General features: G+C 49.5%; 1 protein-coding gene across 1 annotated transcript in view; it reads left to right on the top strand.

Moving 5' to 3' along the window:
- The window catches only part of IGF2BP1 (insulin like growth factor 2 mRNA binding protein 1), a 24,315-nt gene extending 6,019 nt beyond the window's left edge, over window positions 1–18,296 (top strand). The window contains exons 2-14 of the mRNA XM_010724565.3: window positions 12,187–12,235; window positions 12,747–12,798; window positions 13,092–13,155; window positions 14,147–14,428; window positions 14,864–14,998; window positions 15,232–15,354; window positions 15,753–15,888; window positions 16,015–16,137; window positions 16,330–16,446; window positions 16,585–16,659; window positions 16,936–17,067; window positions 17,170–17,283; window positions 17,889–18,296. Of these exons, the coding sequence (XP_010722867.1) occupies window positions 12,187–12,235; window positions 12,747–12,798; window positions 13,092–13,155; window positions 14,147–14,428; window positions 14,864–14,998; window positions 15,232–15,354; window positions 15,753–15,888; window positions 16,015–16,137; window positions 16,330–16,446; window positions 16,585–16,659; window positions 16,936–17,067; window positions 17,170–17,283; window positions 17,889–17,981 (1,495 nt within the window). The 3' untranslated portion in view covers window positions 17,982–18,296. The remainder of the gene's footprint in view (window positions 1–12,186; window positions 12,236–12,746; window positions 12,799–13,091; window positions 13,156–14,146; window positions 14,429–14,863; window positions 14,999–15,231; window positions 15,355–15,752; window positions 15,889–16,014; window positions 16,138–16,329; window positions 16,447–16,584; window positions 16,660–16,935; window positions 17,068–17,169; window positions 17,284–17,888) is intronic.
- The last annotated feature ends 6 nt before the right edge of the window (window positions 18,297–18,302 follow it).

Here is an 18,302-nt window from a genome sequence, read left to right as displayed (position 1 = left end):
TTACTCTTTAAATCCTTATTCTGCCCAGTTTGATGTGTTTGTGAACCTGGAGGAATCCTGCACTGAGTGCCTGCGGGGTTTAAAAATGCATTTCCCAGCAAATTAGAACAGAAGATAAAATAGGAAAACAATGAGGGCAGGAGAAAAATACATTGGAGGTCTGGGGGTAACATCCTGCAGCATCCTGCCTCTGCTCTGAGTTGCTTTTTGCTTCTCTGAGATGCATTGCAGAGGCAGTTGTGGGATGGTCTGCTCGCTAGGGAAGTTTTTCTCCTTTTTATTTTAATTTAATTTATTTTGAAGTAGTTAAAAGCCCAAACCTGGGGCAGGGGCTGTTCCTGTCTGCTCCAGAAATCTGTGTGTTGTGTTATCCCGACTGCATTCCTGCATCATCTGGGCATTCCCAGTGTATGTACAGTGTTGTGAATTTAGCTCAGAAATCTTTGCTGGGCTTCATCTGAAAACTGTCCCTGTATTCCGGTGCTATGGGGGGATTGCAGAATCTCCTCATTTCTATAAGCAATGCTTTGGATGTGGGTGCAACTCTGCCCTTGCTGCTTCTTTTCTGGCACAGCGCAAGCTGCTCTGTTTGGGCAGCTTCAAGACCCAGCAAAAAAAAAAACAACAACCCAGTGAGGGATGGGTGCAGGAAAGAGACCCTCTGAGTCCCTGAGCCCTGCTGTGGAACTGGTGGAGATGCTCCAGACCAAAGCAAAAGGGTTTGCAGCACACAGACATTGGTACAACCTTTGGGAAAACAAAGCGTTCTTCCATTGGGAAGTTGAGTGTCAGGTGTTGTTTAAAGCTGGTGGTCTTAAGCCCGGGGTGCATCGTCTTTCTGATTTAATCACCTACTGAATGGGAGAGGAAACTGCTTTGCTGTCTGTTTGTGTTCAGCATCCTTAGCACACTCCTGAAGATGCTGGAGGGATCTTAGCAATTTTAAATAGAAAGATTAAAATGAAAAATCGCGCTTTAATTGGAGCCCACTCGTTTTTTTTGTTGTTTCCCCTGGACAGAGCCAGCAACAAATGGGGCATTGTGGAAAGGGTCTCTCAGGGGTTCCAGCTCTCTTCTGAGCCCTCTTTTAACTGGATGCCTCCATGCTGTCTCCTGTCAGCCCTCACCATAGGTGACACTGCACAACCCTGTCCCATCCCCTGGACTTTGGCTTCGTTTGGAGAGCGTCGGGTTTGGTGCTGGCACTCAGAGAGGGGGTTTTGTGGGATCTGCAGGTGGGTGCTGCCTCTCAGGAGCTGCAAGAAGAGCAGAGTGGGTTTTCTGGAGCTTCTTGCAGAAGGAGATGTGCCAGGAGTTGGCAGGGCTCAAGAGGAGGGGTGTTGCTGGGGACAGCAGCCAGGAGGGCGCTGCCAGGGCAGCGGCACAGGAGCGAGAGCATCCCAAGCTGCTGCAGCCCTCGATGCCAAAGAGCAGAGGAGTGCAGCCTTTCTGCCAGAAAAAGAGAAAATAAACAAGCGGGGAAATCTGTCCGTCCGCTCGTCTCGGAGGAGCCCTCGCAATCCATCAGGAAATGGGTCATTTATTTTATTGTAACTGACACTTGGGAGCTCTGACATGGTCAGAGCTGAAATTTCACACTTTTCTGCTTGCTTTAATTGCCCGGTCTGTGCGGAGGAAAGCAACTGGAGGGAACAAAACTGAATCCACGTGCAGCCCTGGAAGAATCAGGTCTGCAGTTTCCACGAGCTTTGTTGAGCTCCCAGTGCTGCAGTGCAACTGTAATAAAAGCAGCAGCAAGCCATGCAGCAGGAGCGTGTGCAGCTGGCAGGGCTCCATGCATGGAGCAGATCCTGCACCATCCAGTGGCACCACGCAGTGTCAACAGTGCTGGAGATTGCAGTGAAGTTGATTTGCACTAAAAGGAGCAAGTTTGACTGGGATGAAGGTCCCCCGTGGCAGCTTGCTGTTATAAGTTGGAAGTGTAGCTTCTCTGGGAGCAGGCTCCTTGGTGGAGTGTAGGACAGGTGGGGGAATGGAGATCCAGAGTTGAAAAATGCACTCAAAGCTGGGTTTGTATTTGCAATCAGAGCCAGATTTTCCAAGCTGTGATTAAGCATCTCGGGAAAAGCTGCATTTTCAGAAGTGATTATAGCACCTGATGCATTGGGTACTCCTGAAAAACCTGCCTGTTGTGGTTTCTCTTACCGGATTGTGGATCCACCAGGTGATGGCCAGAAGGCTCAAGCAGCATTATCCCTCTGGGGCTGGTGCTTCAGAGGGTGCAGCTGCATTTAGGGCCTCCGAGGTGGGGGATGAATGCCATGGGTGCAGGCTCTCAGATCCAGGAAAGTTGCTCGTCCCACTGCTTTTGTGCTTTTAGCTGCACTGAGAGCCACTGCACGAAGTGCTTGGGGTGTAAGGCTTCTGAGATGAGGAATTTGGGAAGCATAGATCCTGCTGGTGAGCGTGCATTGAGATCAGCATTCAGGGATGAAATGCAGTCTCATTGTGCAGAGCTGGGGATGGAGTGCTACAGGAGCTCTCCATTCTTCTTTCTGTCTGTGTTTTCTCTATCGTGTGTCACCTGCAAAGCGACTGCCTTTGCTTCAATTCCTGTGTGATTCAGGGCTGTGGGATCAGACCTTCTGGATAGGTTGTGTGCAAAGATCCACCTGCAAATAACTGGGATCTGTATTAAGATAACCTCCCAAAATACCTGCATGGTGTTGGGAAATGTTGTATCTCTAACAGGAAACTTCACAGGGTGGGATGAGCTCTGATGTTCTGCATCCAGGGCTGTCAGTATTACCCAGATTATTTCTTGTTTAATACTGGTTGTGTCTAAGCAGACTTAGGCATCAGAATGAATAGAGTTGTGTGTATATACACACATATATAAACATTTGTGAATGTATGTTTTCTTGTCTATGGTTCAAGCCTCAGGCATAAAAGTATTTACAAACAAATTGATCAAATGATCAAAGAATAAAAGAAAATTGTGATGTCCTCTGTAGGGAAGAAGCTGTGGCTGCTGCATGTGCTCTTATGGAGCTGTTTACTGGGGAGTAATTCCAGAAGAAGCCAAAGCCCTCAAATAAGTTTTGTGCTTTTAGACCCAGCTTCACAAGCCTCCAAAGGACGTGCTTTTAAATGGGGAAGTCGCCCTGTCAAAGTTAATGCTTCTGTTTCAGTGCTATAATGAGATCTGTGCTGAAGTTGAGCCCAAGCACGCAGCATCAGGTGGATGTCGTGCAGTCATTGATGAGGATTTGGTTACAGCAGAACCAATAATCACCCAATTTCCCCAACATCTGCAGCCCCTTGTCTATGGCAAAGGTGCCAGCAGCTGTGCCTTTTCTATTTGATGCCTTTTGTGGAGCGTGAGCTGCTGTAACTTCTTTAAAACTGTGGCTTGAATGAGAAATTTGTGTTGGTGAGTCTTCATCCATCCTGCCCTGCTGCCTGCCTGCCCTGCCTGTTTGCACGGTGTAAACTTTATGTTTAGCTTCCCCAAAAGTTGTTCGTGAGGCTTTGAGAGCCGCTTTCTGCCGCTGTTTGTGCCAGTAAAACTTGGCCATGTGAATGTTTATGGAAGGCAGACGGGAGAGAGGGCATGAACGTGTCTGTGGGGAATTCACTTAGGAAAAAATCCAGATCAGATATTCGGGAGCTTTGTGCAGGATTTCCCTAACGGTGCATTGAGTTTGTTGAGGGGGGAGGGGGGTTGGTTTGGCTTTTCATGTTGTCTGTGCCAAAGTCCTGGTGGGCTTTCAGTGTCTTTGCTGAGGTGCCTCTGTAATGAGATGGGCAGCAGCAAAGTAGAAGAGTCCCATCCTTGCAGTTTCCCAGCTGTTCTGTCTTACCCGAGCTTCAGCCTTTTCTCCTCTTAATCCCGACCCTCTCGTTGTAAATACATAGAAAACAAAACACAAAACGAAATGGATGATGTGGAAGATAGATTTCCCCATCTGGAAAATGTGCATCTCTTCAGCTGCTCGTCCAGCTCTGGAGTGTGGAGGTGACCAGGAAGGTCTGAGCACTCTTTGTGTTGCCTTGTACGAAACACTGAGGACCGAAGGAATTTGTTCTGGAAATGGAGGGAAAAAAGCCCCACTTGCACTTTTAATCTCGTTTTTTGGTTCTCCTTACCTTCCCTTTAGGAAGAAGCACGGAAGCATTTTGATGTCATTTATTAGTGGGGAAAAAAATGTAGCACTTTTAACCCGGTTTGGGCTCAACCACAGACTTGGTGGTGACACCAAACCCACCCTTGTGGGATATGATGAAAAATGTGATAGGTGATGCCATGGGGATGCAGTGAGGGATGGGGGCAGGCAATACAATGTATGATGCCGTGTGGGGTATGATAAGAAACGTGATAGGTGATGCCATGAGGGATGTGATAAGGGATGCAAGGGGCAATGCCACAGCTGGTGGGCAGTGTGATGTGATGCCATGTGGGATACGATGAGAAATGCAGTAGATGATGCCATGGGGATGCAATGGGCAATGCCACGGGGGGGTGGGCAGTGCAATGGGTGATGCCTTGCTGGATGTGATGAGGGATGCAATGGGAGATCCCATGTGGGATGCTTGCAGCTGTCTCACCCTCTGCTGGTTATCAGAAGGCTGAAAAGCCTCACGACACCTCATTGCCCAAACTGGGATGACTGGCAGATCTGAGGATGGCGTTCTGGGTTTCAACTTGAGTTTTGGTGAAAGGGATGCCCTTGCATTAAGTTCATGAAATAGGATAATCTGTTTCATAACTTCAGAATTTGGACTAGATATGACAAGTCCACTTGGATCATTGAGGGCTTTTCTGCGTGCGGTGATTGTGCTGTTTTAGCCTGATTTAGATTGAAAAGTGATTCAGTGCACAGCCCTGCGTGGTGACCACCTCATTGCTTTTGGACCCAGTTTTATCTGGCAGATCTGTACCCACCAGGGATGAGGGTTGCTGACACACCTGAGGTTGATGGGGACCTGAATCTCTGCAACTCCCCTAAGTTTTAGCAGGACCCCTTTCCATCTCCCTTGCTCAAACTTCTATGAGCCTGTGCTGCTTGTAGGGTCTCTAAGCCAATGCCCCACTGTCCTTGAACTGGAAACAGAAGAAAAAGATGGACCTGACTGCTTGCTCTAAGCAAGCTATGTGAAATATAGTGACACCTGTCAATCACCTGGTAGAGATGCTTAAATATTAACAAATTAAAGTGGCTTAAGAGCCATCATAGAGCATGTGTTGATGGGCTTTGGGGTTCCCACTGATGTCAGCTGGTTTGCAGTGTCTGAATTGGCTTTGAAGCAGCCCCAGTCTCACAGGACCATCAGAGCCACTGGAAACCAGTTAGAAAGGCGTTCTGGGAACTGGAAGAGGGCAGAAGTGCCCTCTGGTGGAAAAGAGAAGTGGGTGCCACCAGCTGAAACCTCGGCTCCTGCATCCTAAAGGGGGTGGTGATAACGGGATGGGGGTGGGGATGACCACGCTGTGGGTTTCGTGCCATCTGAGCTTTTATTTAATGCATTGTTAGATTTGAGGGAGGACAGCAGGAAACCTGGCAGGCTGGCATCTATTGTGGGTCCTGGAGGTGAGGTTGGGAGAAGAGCCATGAATGTGCCTTTAGGATCTTTTCTGCTCAAAATCAGTCATGGTGGGTGAAGAGCAGTGCTCTGAATGTGGTCGCGATAAATCAAAAATGAACAAAAAATGACACAAACCAAAAAGCAGTGGAGTTGGAAATGCTGGCTTTGAAGCTTTGAGGATGAGCAGATGCTGCTGCATGTTCCCTCACCCCACTGCTTTAGTGGTGGTTGTGCTGCTCTCCAGGGTAATGGTTTCAGACGTGCTTTGAGACATGCAAATGAAAGATGAGGTGAGAGACAAGTCATCGTTTTTCTTTTCCATTCTCTGTGTAATATCTGCAGGAAAACCGCCTCGAAGCATTTTGTATGTTCCCACATCTGTTGCAGCCAGCACCAGCTCAAGGGTCAGATTGGATGAAGGTCAATTTAAGATTTGCAGTATCAGATCTTCTTAAGAGTTGAAAGCCTCTTCGCCTGTGTTACTGGCACCTCAGTAGGAGTGGGTGTGAGCTGCTGTGGTTGGAGTTTGCCAGGAAGGAACTGGTGCATCCCAGTCAGACTTGGAGCTGGGTTGTGAGAACCCACTAAGTGTAATTGGGCTTGGCTTTGGGACGTGTCCTGAGCATCAGAAAGAGTCTTTCAATAAATGGCAACCTGCCAGCAAATCAGAATGGAAAGATAATGGATGCGTTGCATAAAATCCGTCCGTCTTTCTTCTCTATTCCTTACTGTTCAACTTGTCCTGTCTGCAGATACTTGTATTGATTTGGCAAGGACTAACAGCAGAGGTCTGGGGGCTCATTAGGCTTCCTCTGGGCTTGTTGAAGATCAAGGTTTTGTGAGGCTTCTTTGAGATTTCTTGATCTTTTGAGGTGTGAGATGTTGGCATTCAGCTGGGTTGACACGAGCTCCGTGCCAGCACCATGTACCTGGGGTCAGTGGGGGAATGGAATGAGGTAGCACAGCAGGTTCATAAAGGAGGGAATATGGGACAGCATTTCTTACAGCTCTGGGTGTTGATCAGTCCTTCCCTTTGGGCATCAACCACTTCTTCCTTCTGTGCCTGAGCTGTAGCACTTCTTTCAAAAACGAGTTTTCCAGGCTTTTCAAGGGGTGTTCATGGACAACTTCTCATTCTTGGCATCTCTGCGAAAAATCTCATCAGTCATTAAGTGTGATTCCAAAAAAAGAGCTAATGGGGAGAGACCAATTAGACAGATTTATTAGTCCAAGATCAAATTCTGGTTGCTGGGATGATTGATGGGAAGGATTAATCATGTTGTGTATGCTTGCCAGAGATAACTGCCAGCTAAGCTTGTGGGACTGTGTAAGGCTGTTGCATGGAGGATGCATTCCTCCAAAATCCCAGGGCTGATTTACTTCTGTGCTTCTCCTGCTGCAAGAAGCTGAGTGTCTTTGTTAACTTCCTAAGGGGCCTTCTGGATCATTTCTAGATCAAATCTGCAAGGGATGAGCTTGAAAGAGCATAAGATGGTTCCAGAATGAAGGGTGTGATAGGAGCCACGTGTATCACAGTGGAGGATATTGCAGAAAGTTGGTTTGCTGCTTCAGTTGCATTAAATTGAGGTCTAAAAGCATCATGATTTTGCACAGGGCACCTGCAGTTCTGTATGTGATGGTTCCAAATCTCAGAGCTCTGCTTTCAGTACAAGTTTAAGAGAAGACTTTTCTGTTGTTCTTCCTCATGCCTACATTGAGGCTTTTTTCTACCAAACCACAAAGGCTACAAAAACCAAACCTGAACCTGCAGCACCTCTGGGAGGAGCAGGAGAAAAAAAATTCCAATATCTCTGCCTCTGGTTCAGTATCACTCAGACTTTAGTGATGCTGCTTCCAAGGAAGCATTGACTCTGGGCTTCCTTGAGCATCACCTGGTGAATTTGGGACATGGTTTTGTTGTTGGGTTGTTGCTGTTTTTTTTTCTTTTCTTTTCTTTTCTTTTTTTGCCTTGTGTGTCAGTGAGTTTAATGCCACGTGGGGAAGCTGAGAGCCGTGTCAGCTTAAGGGACAGTGAAAATCAAAGGCAAATTGGCTGAAGCTTGGGGCAGATCCCACCCGGACAGCCCTGCTGGGCTGTGCTCAGAGGTGTGATGGGGAGCAGGTTCTTCCCTCTCTGTGCTCTTATCTCACTATCAATAAAGGTTGTACAGGGATGATATTCCTACCTCACAGAGATGCTGACAAATTCAAAGTATATCAGTTTATATGGGAAAAACTCGTGATTTCAGCTACAACTTAGCTGAGTCCCCCAGCAATGTTTGTGTCTTAGCAACCACGTTTTCCTATTTAGAAGTGTTTAAAACATTAAGAACCACTACCAACAACACATTAAGCACAGGATTAAGTGCTTTCCTGAATCAAAGCTTAACTAGATAAATGCTGTTAATTGAATCAGGGATGCACTGTTTTTTTTTTTTTTTCAGTCCCTAAATTTGCATAACATTTGCATTTGATTGAATATCCATCATGAACGTTGTTCAGTTCTTGTGGGTCTCCTGGTGTCTCTCCAGCTTTAGCCGTTCTCTTGTTGTCCCCAGGAGCTCCAGAAATGGTTTTGGGAGGAGGGGGCTATGGTTGGTGCCTGGCTGTGCTTTACTGGAAGTTCTCAGTGCCCTGGTGCTCCCAATCACCTTTGTCTTGAGGAATCTGTGGTAGGGAGTGGAGAAAGATCTGGGAGGAATTGGATGTAAGGGAGCATCCTGCAGAAGCCTTGTGTTGTGTATGTGCAGCTCTGGTGGATCTGTGCAGCTTGACCCACCATTGCTGATGCTGTAACACAGGGTGGGCTATTGGCTGCTCGTTGTACTTGGGGCTGGAACTTTCTCCAGCAGGAAGAGGCCACATGTTTTGGGACTAAAGAGAAATCAAATTGTCTGGATAAAATCTGGTTCAGTGGTCCCTTCCAAGTCAAATTGATCTGTGAACTTCGGGGTCCCCTCCATCCCAAGCCGTTCTGTGACTATGAAAAGCAGCACGACTGCATGCTCACTGCCATGCTGGTGGGGTGCCACCTCCATGCACTTTCTGGAAGGAAGCACATCTATAGGGTGAGGTGGGATGGGGAGACACCTGACTTTTATCACAGCTGCTGCTGCTCTGCCATAGGCACGATGATGCTCCTCTTTGAGCACCCTTTTCCCCTGGCAATGCAACAAGGAGCAACTCTGCCTTTTAGAACATCGCTTCAAAAGCATCACTTGGGGCTTTTGCAAAAGGGAAGAGAAACCCTGAGCAAGAAGAGGCTGCCCTGGTGGTGCTCTGCCATTGCTTGTGGCAGCTGGCTCCATCCTCCTGCTGGCTCCCAGCCCGGCTTGGAGCAGGTCAGTGCCCCCTGCTTGGGTCCCTGTCATTGCTTCTGTGCCAGTCCTGGGGGAAGTGCCAGCAAGTTCTTAATGAAGGGCTCTGGCCACCCTCCTCGATGTGAAAGGAGATCCCGACAGCTGAATCTATTGTTGGGGTATTTCCCAGTGAGATTTAAAAATTGAAAACAAACAAACAAACAGAACCAGATCTAATTTGAGATTGTTGCTGAGGGTTCTGCCTGTCTGTGTGACACACGGCACTGTATGCCCACGTGGGATGGGCAGCTCTGAATGTGTGGCTGCTGCTGCAACACTGACAGCGATGCTGGGAGGGCTTTGGGTGCAGTGGGATAGAATGAGAGTGATCTCCCCTTGGGTTCGGGGCTGCTGGGGAGCAGCAGAGGACATTTTGTCCATGGACAGGGCTGGTTCTTCAAAAAAGCAGCTTTGCTTTGGTTTGTGCATTCTGGATAAGAGGGTGTTGCTGGTATGCTTTTCTCCTGAGCCACGTGCTCTACCCCCCGTGCTGCATTGATGGGCACAGGAGGTGAGGGCAAGAAATCTCCATTGGATTTGCACTGGATAGATGAGGATACCTCTTCCATCTCCTGGACACTCCAGGTTGCTCTGTAGCACTTTGCTCCATCCCTTTGCATCGGTTTGAGCGTTTATCTTCCCAGCACGCCCTATCCAGAACTGGGGAGGGTTTGCTGAGAGCATCAAGCTGCTCAGTTCCTGATTTCCAAGGTGTCAGCTCCTCTGAAGAGCTGGGATGTCTGCGTGGGGCTGCTGGGCAGTTCTGCAGGTCTGTGAGTGCTGTAGTACTGCCACAGTTGGCTGCTAACATCCCGTGGGCACAGAGAGCAGTGTTGGCACGAAGCAGGAGGGAGGTGACACCGGGATGCATTCCTGGGACCTGCAGTTCTCTGCTCACAACCATCTCAGCTGCTCCCCGCTTTTTCCCCTGTGTGCAGACCCCCATCCATTCACTCCCAGCTGAGGTCGTGTGCTGAGTTTGCGAGCGATGAGAGGAGCTCCAGCTCTGGCACACGGTGAATAAAAAGCCAGGAATCGGCGATGAGCAGAGTTATTTATTTGGAGTAAAGCCTTGTGTGGAGCAGAGGTCGGAGGGAGCAGAACTGGGCTGCTCCAAAGAGCGGCACTTCACGACAAGGGTTTAAATCCAGTCGGACCTGCTTACAAGCAAAGCAAATAGATGGGTTTATTTATTCATGACTTCCTCTGTAATTCTAACCACGGGGCTCCAAAGGAGCCAAAGCTGAGTAGGGGCTGTGCTTCGGGAGGCAGATTTCCATGCAGTGTGGGGAGCTGAGCCGGACCTCAGGGCTGAGTGATGCTGGCTCCAGATGGGATGCTGCCCCATAGGATGCTGCCCTGTGGCATGCAGCCCTTCTGCAGGATGGGCACTGATGGAGATGGGCAGTGAGCGCTCAGGGTGCTGGCTCCTCGGAGGGGCTTTTTCTTTTTCCTTTTTAAGGGGGAGAAAATGAGATGCCACCAGCAGAATGACAGTGCGGGGACATAAATGGCTCTTTTCTCTCCGTGGTGCATTTCATTCTGGTCACGTATGTGAAGAACACATGCTCTGCCTGTGCGGATGCTTGGACCTATCTGGAGAAGTTTCTGGGGCAGGGGTGGGTGGTTGGAGACGTGGTTTCCTCCATCAGTTCAGATCCTTGTGACCCTCCCTGGACTGTGGCATTCTTTGCATTCTGAATTTCTTAATCTCTCTCTCTCATTCATTTTGGGATGCGGATTAGCATGTAAACAAGGGATCTGGTTTCATAGCGTGCTCCCCTCCCCCCTTTCTCCCTTCATCCCTCCTGATGCGATGCAGTTTTAAGGGTTCAGGACTTTTTCCTCATCCACCCAGTTTGCCTCCATAGCAGCAACAAAATTTGGTGTTTTGGAGACTTCCCAATAGCTGAGCTGATGGGAGTGCTGAAAATCTTTTTTTTGCTTCCTTTTTGTCTTTCTAATGGCAGCGCAGCCCCAAAGCTTTTTGGCCATTCTATCCATCTGGTCTGAACCTGAACTGATTGCTTCCGACTGTTTTCTTCTCATTGATAAACTGAACCTTCTGGAGAGGATAAAAATCTAGAATTTCATCTTCTCTCATTCTTATTATTATTTTTTTAATTATTATTTCAAACATTCACAAATATTTTGGATTGGAAACCCAGGTCTATGATGAGTGCAGGTCCAGAGGTGTTCTCCCAGAAAGTGATGCCAGTGCTGAGCTGCATGTGATGGTCATAGTATTCCATTTCCCTTTCTTTCAGGGATCTTAAAGTTCCATATTCAGTGAGCTTGCAGACAGGCACCATCTCCCACTGTGCTTAGATGCTCGTTTCAGGTTGGGTCTTAAATCAGATGCTGAGCTTTAGGGTGCTGAAATTAGGGGCAGTGATCAAGGAGAGCGTTTTGCAGTGACTTTAGCTGGAGGGTAGAGGTTTAACCGAAAGGAATTGTGCTGCTGCATTTGCCCACATAAAGCTGCATCCTCCAAGGATGTCCCTGGGCACCCATGGGTGCTTTTGCTGCAGGGTGAGTGCTTTTCTGGGTGCTGTGAGCTCGGATGTGAGGCTCAGCTGGGTGTGCTCCTCATCCCTTTGCTTGTACACAGCACTTGGGGTGCTGACACTGCAAGAGATGGCAGCACCATGTGGTGGAAACACCACAACGGTGAGGAGAAAATCATTTCTCAGCATTTTGTGTTGGTGGAGGCCCTGGGGTGGCAACAGTGTGGCTGTGTGTGGGTGCTGGAGCTACCCCAGGGACCCACAGCAATCCATGGCAGCACCTCCTGGGTCAATTTGGCATCAAATTTTCCCCCAAAAACTCTATTTTAGCAAAAATTAGGTTTGAAAAAGCCAAAAATGTGGGTGGAGGAGCGATCTTAGACCAACTGGGATGCTGGAGCCAAGTTTCCAGGTGCCACGGGCGTCCCCATGGTGTCCTTTTCATGCTCCAGATTTGCTTTCAGGTTAAATGACTGTGTGGCTTCCTTTTTTTTTTTTGGTTTTCTAATCCTTGTAATCAATCTGGCAGAACTCAGCATTTGTAGCCATGCCGGTGCAGGAAGGTTGGTGGATTTGGGCATCTTGCTCACAGCGAAGCTTGCAGTGAAAATGCAGAACCTAGCAGGGTGTAATTAAGAGAGAGCCATCAGAAACCCCGGGAGCATGTGGGAATGTAAAGCTTGATTAGGTACATCAATGAGGAGCAGTTCAGTGTGAGATGGACGCGTTGCTGACACCAAATCTGGCTTTTGATCGCTTTTCATTTCTTTCAGGAGCCGGAAAATTCAAATCCGAAATATCCCACCCCAGCTGCGATGGGAGGTAAGGGGGTGAGGGAGCAGGGCAGGAGCCTGAGACACAAGGACTTGCACTGAGAAGTGTGGGGCACTTTTAAGGATGGGCTCCCCTATGGGTTTCTGCACTTGGGATTACAGTTGGTTCATCCTTTTCTTTGTTTTTAACTGGGTTTAATGGTGCTGTATCCTTGCATCCATGCAACTATTCCTCTTCTATGCAGGATTCAATTCAGCTGGTAGAAGCAATGCAAGATCTACCAACAAAATCCCCATTAATAACAGCATTATATGATTTATCCATTGTAGGAACAACACAAATCCTTCCTTCCAGCTGTTGGGACTTCTTCCTTTTCTTGCTGCCTTCCCAGCTCTGGTTCTGGGGCCTGTTGACCCAACATCCTGGGGCACACAGCAGCTTTGCTCATCTAATTGCTTGTGAAATCTTAATGACCAGAAAGCTGCTTTTATTGACTGACTGTATTTCTTGGGTCTGTCCCTATTGTCACAGTATAATGGGCTTTTTCTCTGTTTCCCAGGTTCTGGATGGCTTGCTAGCACAATATGGCACTGTAGAAAACTGTGAGCAAGGTAAGACTGAAAGAAGGAGCCAACGTGCTGTTGCTTAAGTATTTTCTGCCCTAGCTATTCGGGGCTGGAGGAGGGAGAGGACAGACAAGTTGTTGTTCTTTGTTAGAGGTATCTATGGTTAAAGATGTCTGAGTCTGGTCAGCGGGTCCTCTTATTGCTTGGCCAAAACAAGGACATCCCTGTAATAAAGCAGGATGGGTTGTACAGACATAGGCACTTTCTAGTGGCCAAAGATCATGCATGATGGCCCAGGCTGCTCATGCTGGCTCTAATTTCTGCCTCTCTTATTGCAGTGAACACAGACAGTGAGACTGCCGTGGTTAATGTCACCTACACAAACCGGGAGCAGACCAGGCAGTAAGTGCCCCACGACCACCCCATGGACCACCCGTGGCCCACTGCCCCTTCCCTGGGGACAGAAAAGGGGATTTCCATTGCTGGGAGTCAGGCCGTCCTAGAATTCATCAACTTGGGGTTGCAAATATTTGAGAAATATCCTCCTTTCTGCCCTGATTTCTTTTTGTTCACCTTCATGTTGGGGTGGGGTGGGGTTGGGGTAGAACTGGAGCCCTTTAGAGGACGTCCAAGTTAGGATTTTTTTGTGCAGTTCAAAGAGTAAAGTAAAGTAAACCAACTTTTTAATAAGGAAAAGTGGAGATTTTCCTGTACTGAAGTCATTTAAGTAATTACAGCTCAAGAAAAAAGTAATAATGTTGATGTGAGACCTTTCTGTCCATCTTTTTCTGCTTTATGGAGGGTCTTTGGACCCTTTGCATCCTGCAGAGATGGGGTTATTTGTCTCCGTTCAGCTGTGGGGTTTTGCAGCCCAAAAGGGAGTCACTGAGCCCTTTCTGGAGACCTTCAGTTTGACTTCTCTCCATAGAAGTTAGGAGAGCTGTGCAGAGCTGTGGCCAGAACTGTTGCTTTTCTCTTGCTGCCAGCCCCATCTATCGACAGCTTTCAGCTCTTGCAGCCAGTCCCCAAAATCCCCACCAGCAGCTGAAATACCAACCAATATATTGCAAGGCAGAGGAGAGCCTGGGGATCATTCCTTGTTTTCACCCATTGCTCCCATCCCCTCCCCAGGCTTGGTTGCTTGGAAATCCCCCCCCACTTAAAGCACTTTGTCCATCTGGAGCAGATGGGAAGTCGTGCCAGGTCCCCGTGGCATTGATGACATCTCTGTGCCCCATTCCCAGTTCTTTCCCAAAGGGTGTTACGTCAAGGCTTGACCCATTTTGGGTGGATTTGTCCCATTTTGGGTGGGCTGGTGCTGATATGCTGCCTTTTGCTGGGGACTATAAGGGTAGGAATCCCCTGACCCCAACCCCTTCTCTCCTTGCTTTAGAGCCATCATGAAGCTGAACGGGCACCAGCTGGAGAACCACGTGCTGAAGGTCTCCTACATCCCTGATGAGCAGTCAGTGCAGGGCCCAGAGAACGGGCGTCGGGGTGGCTTTGGGGCCCGAGGTGCCCCCCGGCAGGGTTCCCCTGTCACAGCAGGGGCTCCAGTCAAGCAGCAGCCCGTTGACATCCCGCTCCGTCTGCTGGTGCCCACACAGTATGTGGGTGCCATCATTGGCAAAGAAGGGGCCACCATCAGGAACATTACCAAGCAGACACAGTCCAAGTGAGTCTCCCTACCTTTCCCCCCCCACATTGCTTCTAATTAGTGGAGTGGTCTGCAGTGATTTATGAGGCTGAGTGTGGTTTTGTCCCACGTGTCTTTCCTCTTCTCTCCCAAGGAGGGCTTTATCTGAGATGGGATGCGCTGCTCATCACATCTGCCAGCAACCGATCTATTCTCCGCTATGTGATCACTCATGTTGTTTAAAATAAATAGATTCTGATGTCTCACTTGGATTTCTGTGAATGGGGCTTCTAGCTACAGTGTCTATCTGGAATGTTGAGCCCAGAATTAACTGCTCTTTCCTTTCCTGTGTACATCTAAGCTTGCACTTCAGCAGCCTACATGGATGCTGGAGGAGCAGAGCAGCCAGCACATGCTGTGAAGCTGCAGAGCCTCTGCCCTATGCCCACTCTGACATCAAAGCTGTGCTTGCAGGATTGATGTTCACCGTAAGGAGAACGCAGGAGCTGCAGAAAAAGCCATCAGCATCCACTCCACCCCTGAGGGCTGCTCTGCTGCCTGCAAAATGATCTTGGAGATCATGCAGAAGGAGGCAAAGGACACGAAGACGTAAGTTTTTTTCCCCTACCCCTCTGTGCTTGTAGGTTGTATCTACAACTCCTTGCTGGGCTGTTACCATCCCAGCACTCAGAGCTCCAGTTTGCACGTGGGAGCCTTGCCTTGGGAGAACTGGGGGACTCTGAGCAAGGGGACATGGTCTTCCCCGTCACTCTGCACCCAATCCCTCTTCTTTTGGCTGCTGTAATCTTTAATTTTGTTGTTTTTCCCGTTCCTCTCTCAAGAGCTGATGAAGTGCCTCTGAAAATCTTGGCCCATAACAACTTTGTGGGGCGCCTGATTGGCAAAGAAGGGCGAAACTTGAAGAAAGTGGAGCAGGATACAGAGACAAAAATCACCATTTCATCGTAAGGGCTCCTTGATGTCTTTGGGAAAAGCAGGGTGGACTTTCCCAACCTGGGGCAGATGGAAGTGGGGAGGCAGATATGGGAGATGTGAGGAAAGCAAAGAGATTCCTGTCAACCTGCTGGGAAGCCAGCCTGTCACGAGTGCTTTGATTCCCAAAACTGTCGTGATACACCTGTGTGTTTCCTGAATTCCCCTCCTCTTCCCCTTGGAGCTGTGCTGTGGAGCTGTTTTTTTCTTTTTTTTTTAGCAGTCAGAACTGGGGTTCTATTCTTTAGCATTATTCATATCATTATCCCTTTAAGCATGTTTTTGAGGAAGGCAGCACGAACACGGGCAGTAAACCACGATGCTGCTCCCTGCTCTGGCCAGCGCTGGTGTAACTCTGGTTTCCCATCAGCTTGCAGGACCTGACCCTGTACAACCCTGAAAGAACGATCACAGTGAAGGGCTCCATCGAGAACTGCTGCAAAGCAGAGCAGGAGATCATGAAGAAAGTGAGAGAAGCCTACGAGAACGATGTCGCGGCCATGAGCGTGAGTGCGGCTCAGCTTCGGGACGGCAGCTCTGCCAGGCAGGGTTCCTGCCCTACCTCCCCTCCATTGTGCTCTAAGAGGATGCCCCGATACAAGCAATGAGCTTTTCTCTCCTCTCCTCCTCAGCTGCAATCTCATCTCATCCCTGGCCTTAACCTGGCTGCTGTCGGCCTCTTCCCTGCCTCCTCCAATGCAGTACCTCCTCCTCCCAGCAGCGTCTCTGGGGCTGCTCCATACAGCTCCTTCATGGTAGGTGCACAGCTGAGGATCCTTGCGGTGCTTTCAGCATGCTCACATCCATGTGTGTGCAGGATCTGTGCTCTTCACCTGTTGCAAATGCAGTTGAAGGCCAGCACTTATGGTATGGGTGACACTGCTAGGGGGGGGATTTGGGGCGTGGATCCTGGTGGTGAGCTCTGAGCGGTGGTTCTGTGTCCTCAGCCTCCCGAGCAGGAGACCGTACACGTCTTCATCCCTGCCCAAGCAGTTGGTGCCATCATTGGCAAGAAGGGCCAGCACATCAAGCAGCTCTCCCGGTTCGCAAGTGCCTCTATTAAGGTAGTGTCACCTCGTGAAGGAGCAGTCTCCTGCCAGCACCTGTTGCTGATCTGGGTGCCTTTCTGCTGCTGAAATCACCTTAAAAACCTGGGTGATGTGCATGGATGCTGCAGTGACTGTTTCTTTCCCCCATTCCAGATTGCACCTCCAGAGACACCGGACTCCAAAGTGCGCATGGTGGTCATCACAGGCCCTCCAGAAGCTCAGTTCAAGGTCCCCTCACTTTCTTGCCATCACAGTGGGGTGTCAGAGTCACCCAGTGCCTCCTCCACCATCCCCTTTCCTTCTTCAGGGTGGGAAGAAGCAGCAAAGTCAGCCCTCCCCAGTGTGACACTGAGACCTGTCTTAGCACCAGCCTTCCTGGGATTCAGATGACTTAAAGCTCTGAGGAGCTGGGATTTGGGGAGGGAATCTGTTGTCCCTGGGATGGAGATATGTGGGGACAGGGCACCTTGAGCAGAGCCTGATGCTGCTTCTCCTCCTCTGCAGGCACAAGGCAGGATTTATGGGAAGCTGAAGGAGGAGAACTTCTTTGGGCCGAAGGAAGAAGTGAAGCTGGAGACGCACATCCGTGTCCCCGCCTCGGCTGCAGGGAGGGTTATTGGCAAAGGGGGCAAAACTGTAAGCAAAGCCACATTTGGAAGGGGGTGGGAGCATTTGGGATGGGAGAGGGGGTCTCTTCCGCACTGTGTGGTGATATTGGTCTCTGTCCCTTCCCTGCAGGTCAATGAGCTGCAGAACCTGACGGCTGCAGAGGTGGTGGTTCCACGGGATCAGACCCCTGATGAGAATGAGCAGGTCATTGTGAAGATCATCGGGCACTTCTATGCCAGCCAGGTATGGTCCCGGTAGCTCGGTGCTGGTGGAGTCTCTGATGGCTCGTAAGGGGTTGTGTTCAGTGCTGCTTCCTCCTATGAAAGTGTTTTCTGCATTTGGCTGCTGCTGCTTGCTGTCGTCTTTGTGTGCTTTTGTGGAGTGGTGTGGGCAGGAGGGAGAGCTGGGGTGAGGGGTGTGTGTATATGCATTCAACATCTTCATCAGTGACCCAGAGGAAGGGATAGAATGCACGCCCAGCAAGTGTGCTGATGGTGCAACGCTGGGAGGAGTGGCTGATGCTCGCAGAAGGCTGTGATGCTGGTTAGTGAGAGTTGGGCAGAGAGGAATGTGATGAGATTTAACAAGGACACGTGCAGGGCTATGCGTGGGGAAGAATAACTGCAGCATCAGTACAGGATGGGGGCTGAGCTGCTGGAAGGGAGCTCTGATCAGAAGGACGTGGGGGTCCTGGTGGCCAACAGGATGACCACGAGCCAGCAATGTGCCCTGCAGGCCAAGAAGGCCAATGGTAACCTGGTTGACCAATGGTTTCCCATTCAGCTGTATTCCTCGTGGCACTCGGTGCCATTTCCCTTGCATTTTCCTTTTGCTCCTTTCATCCACAGATGGCACAGCGCAAAATCCGGGACATCCTGGCCCAGGTGAAGCAGCAGCATCAGAAGGGACAGAGCGGCCAGCTGCAAGCGAGGAGGAAATGAGAGCAGCACTGACACCAATGTGAAAAGTGGAACAAGCCAATGCCAGGCTTAAGAGTGGCTGGGAATCAGTTACCATAGACAGATGCAATTGTTTTCATTAACTGGTCGACACTAAAAGGCAGTTTGATTGGCTTTCAAGGCAAGAGGGACGGGGCTAAGAACCAGACTGCACCATCTGACCCATTTTTTAGCTCCATGTGCTGACACTGTACTGAACCGAAGCGGGAGGTGCTGCGGGGCTGGGGGATGGAGCCCAACACCAGGCACTGCACTCAGCCCCTGCAGGCACTGCCTGCCTTCATCTCAGGGCCTCTGGGGCTC

This window comes from Meleagris gallopavo, chromosome 29, assembly GCF_000146605.3.
Source record: "Meleagris gallopavo isolate NT-WF06-2002-E0010 breed Aviagen turkey brand Nicholas breeding stock chromosome 29, Turkey_5.1, whole genome shotgun sequence".
NCBI classification, from domain to species: Eukaryota; Metazoa; Chordata; class Aves; order Galliformes; family Phasianidae; genus Meleagris; species Meleagris gallopavo.
Note: the sequence above shows the minus strand (reverse complement) of the source record. Positions and strands in the feature narration are given on the sequence as shown.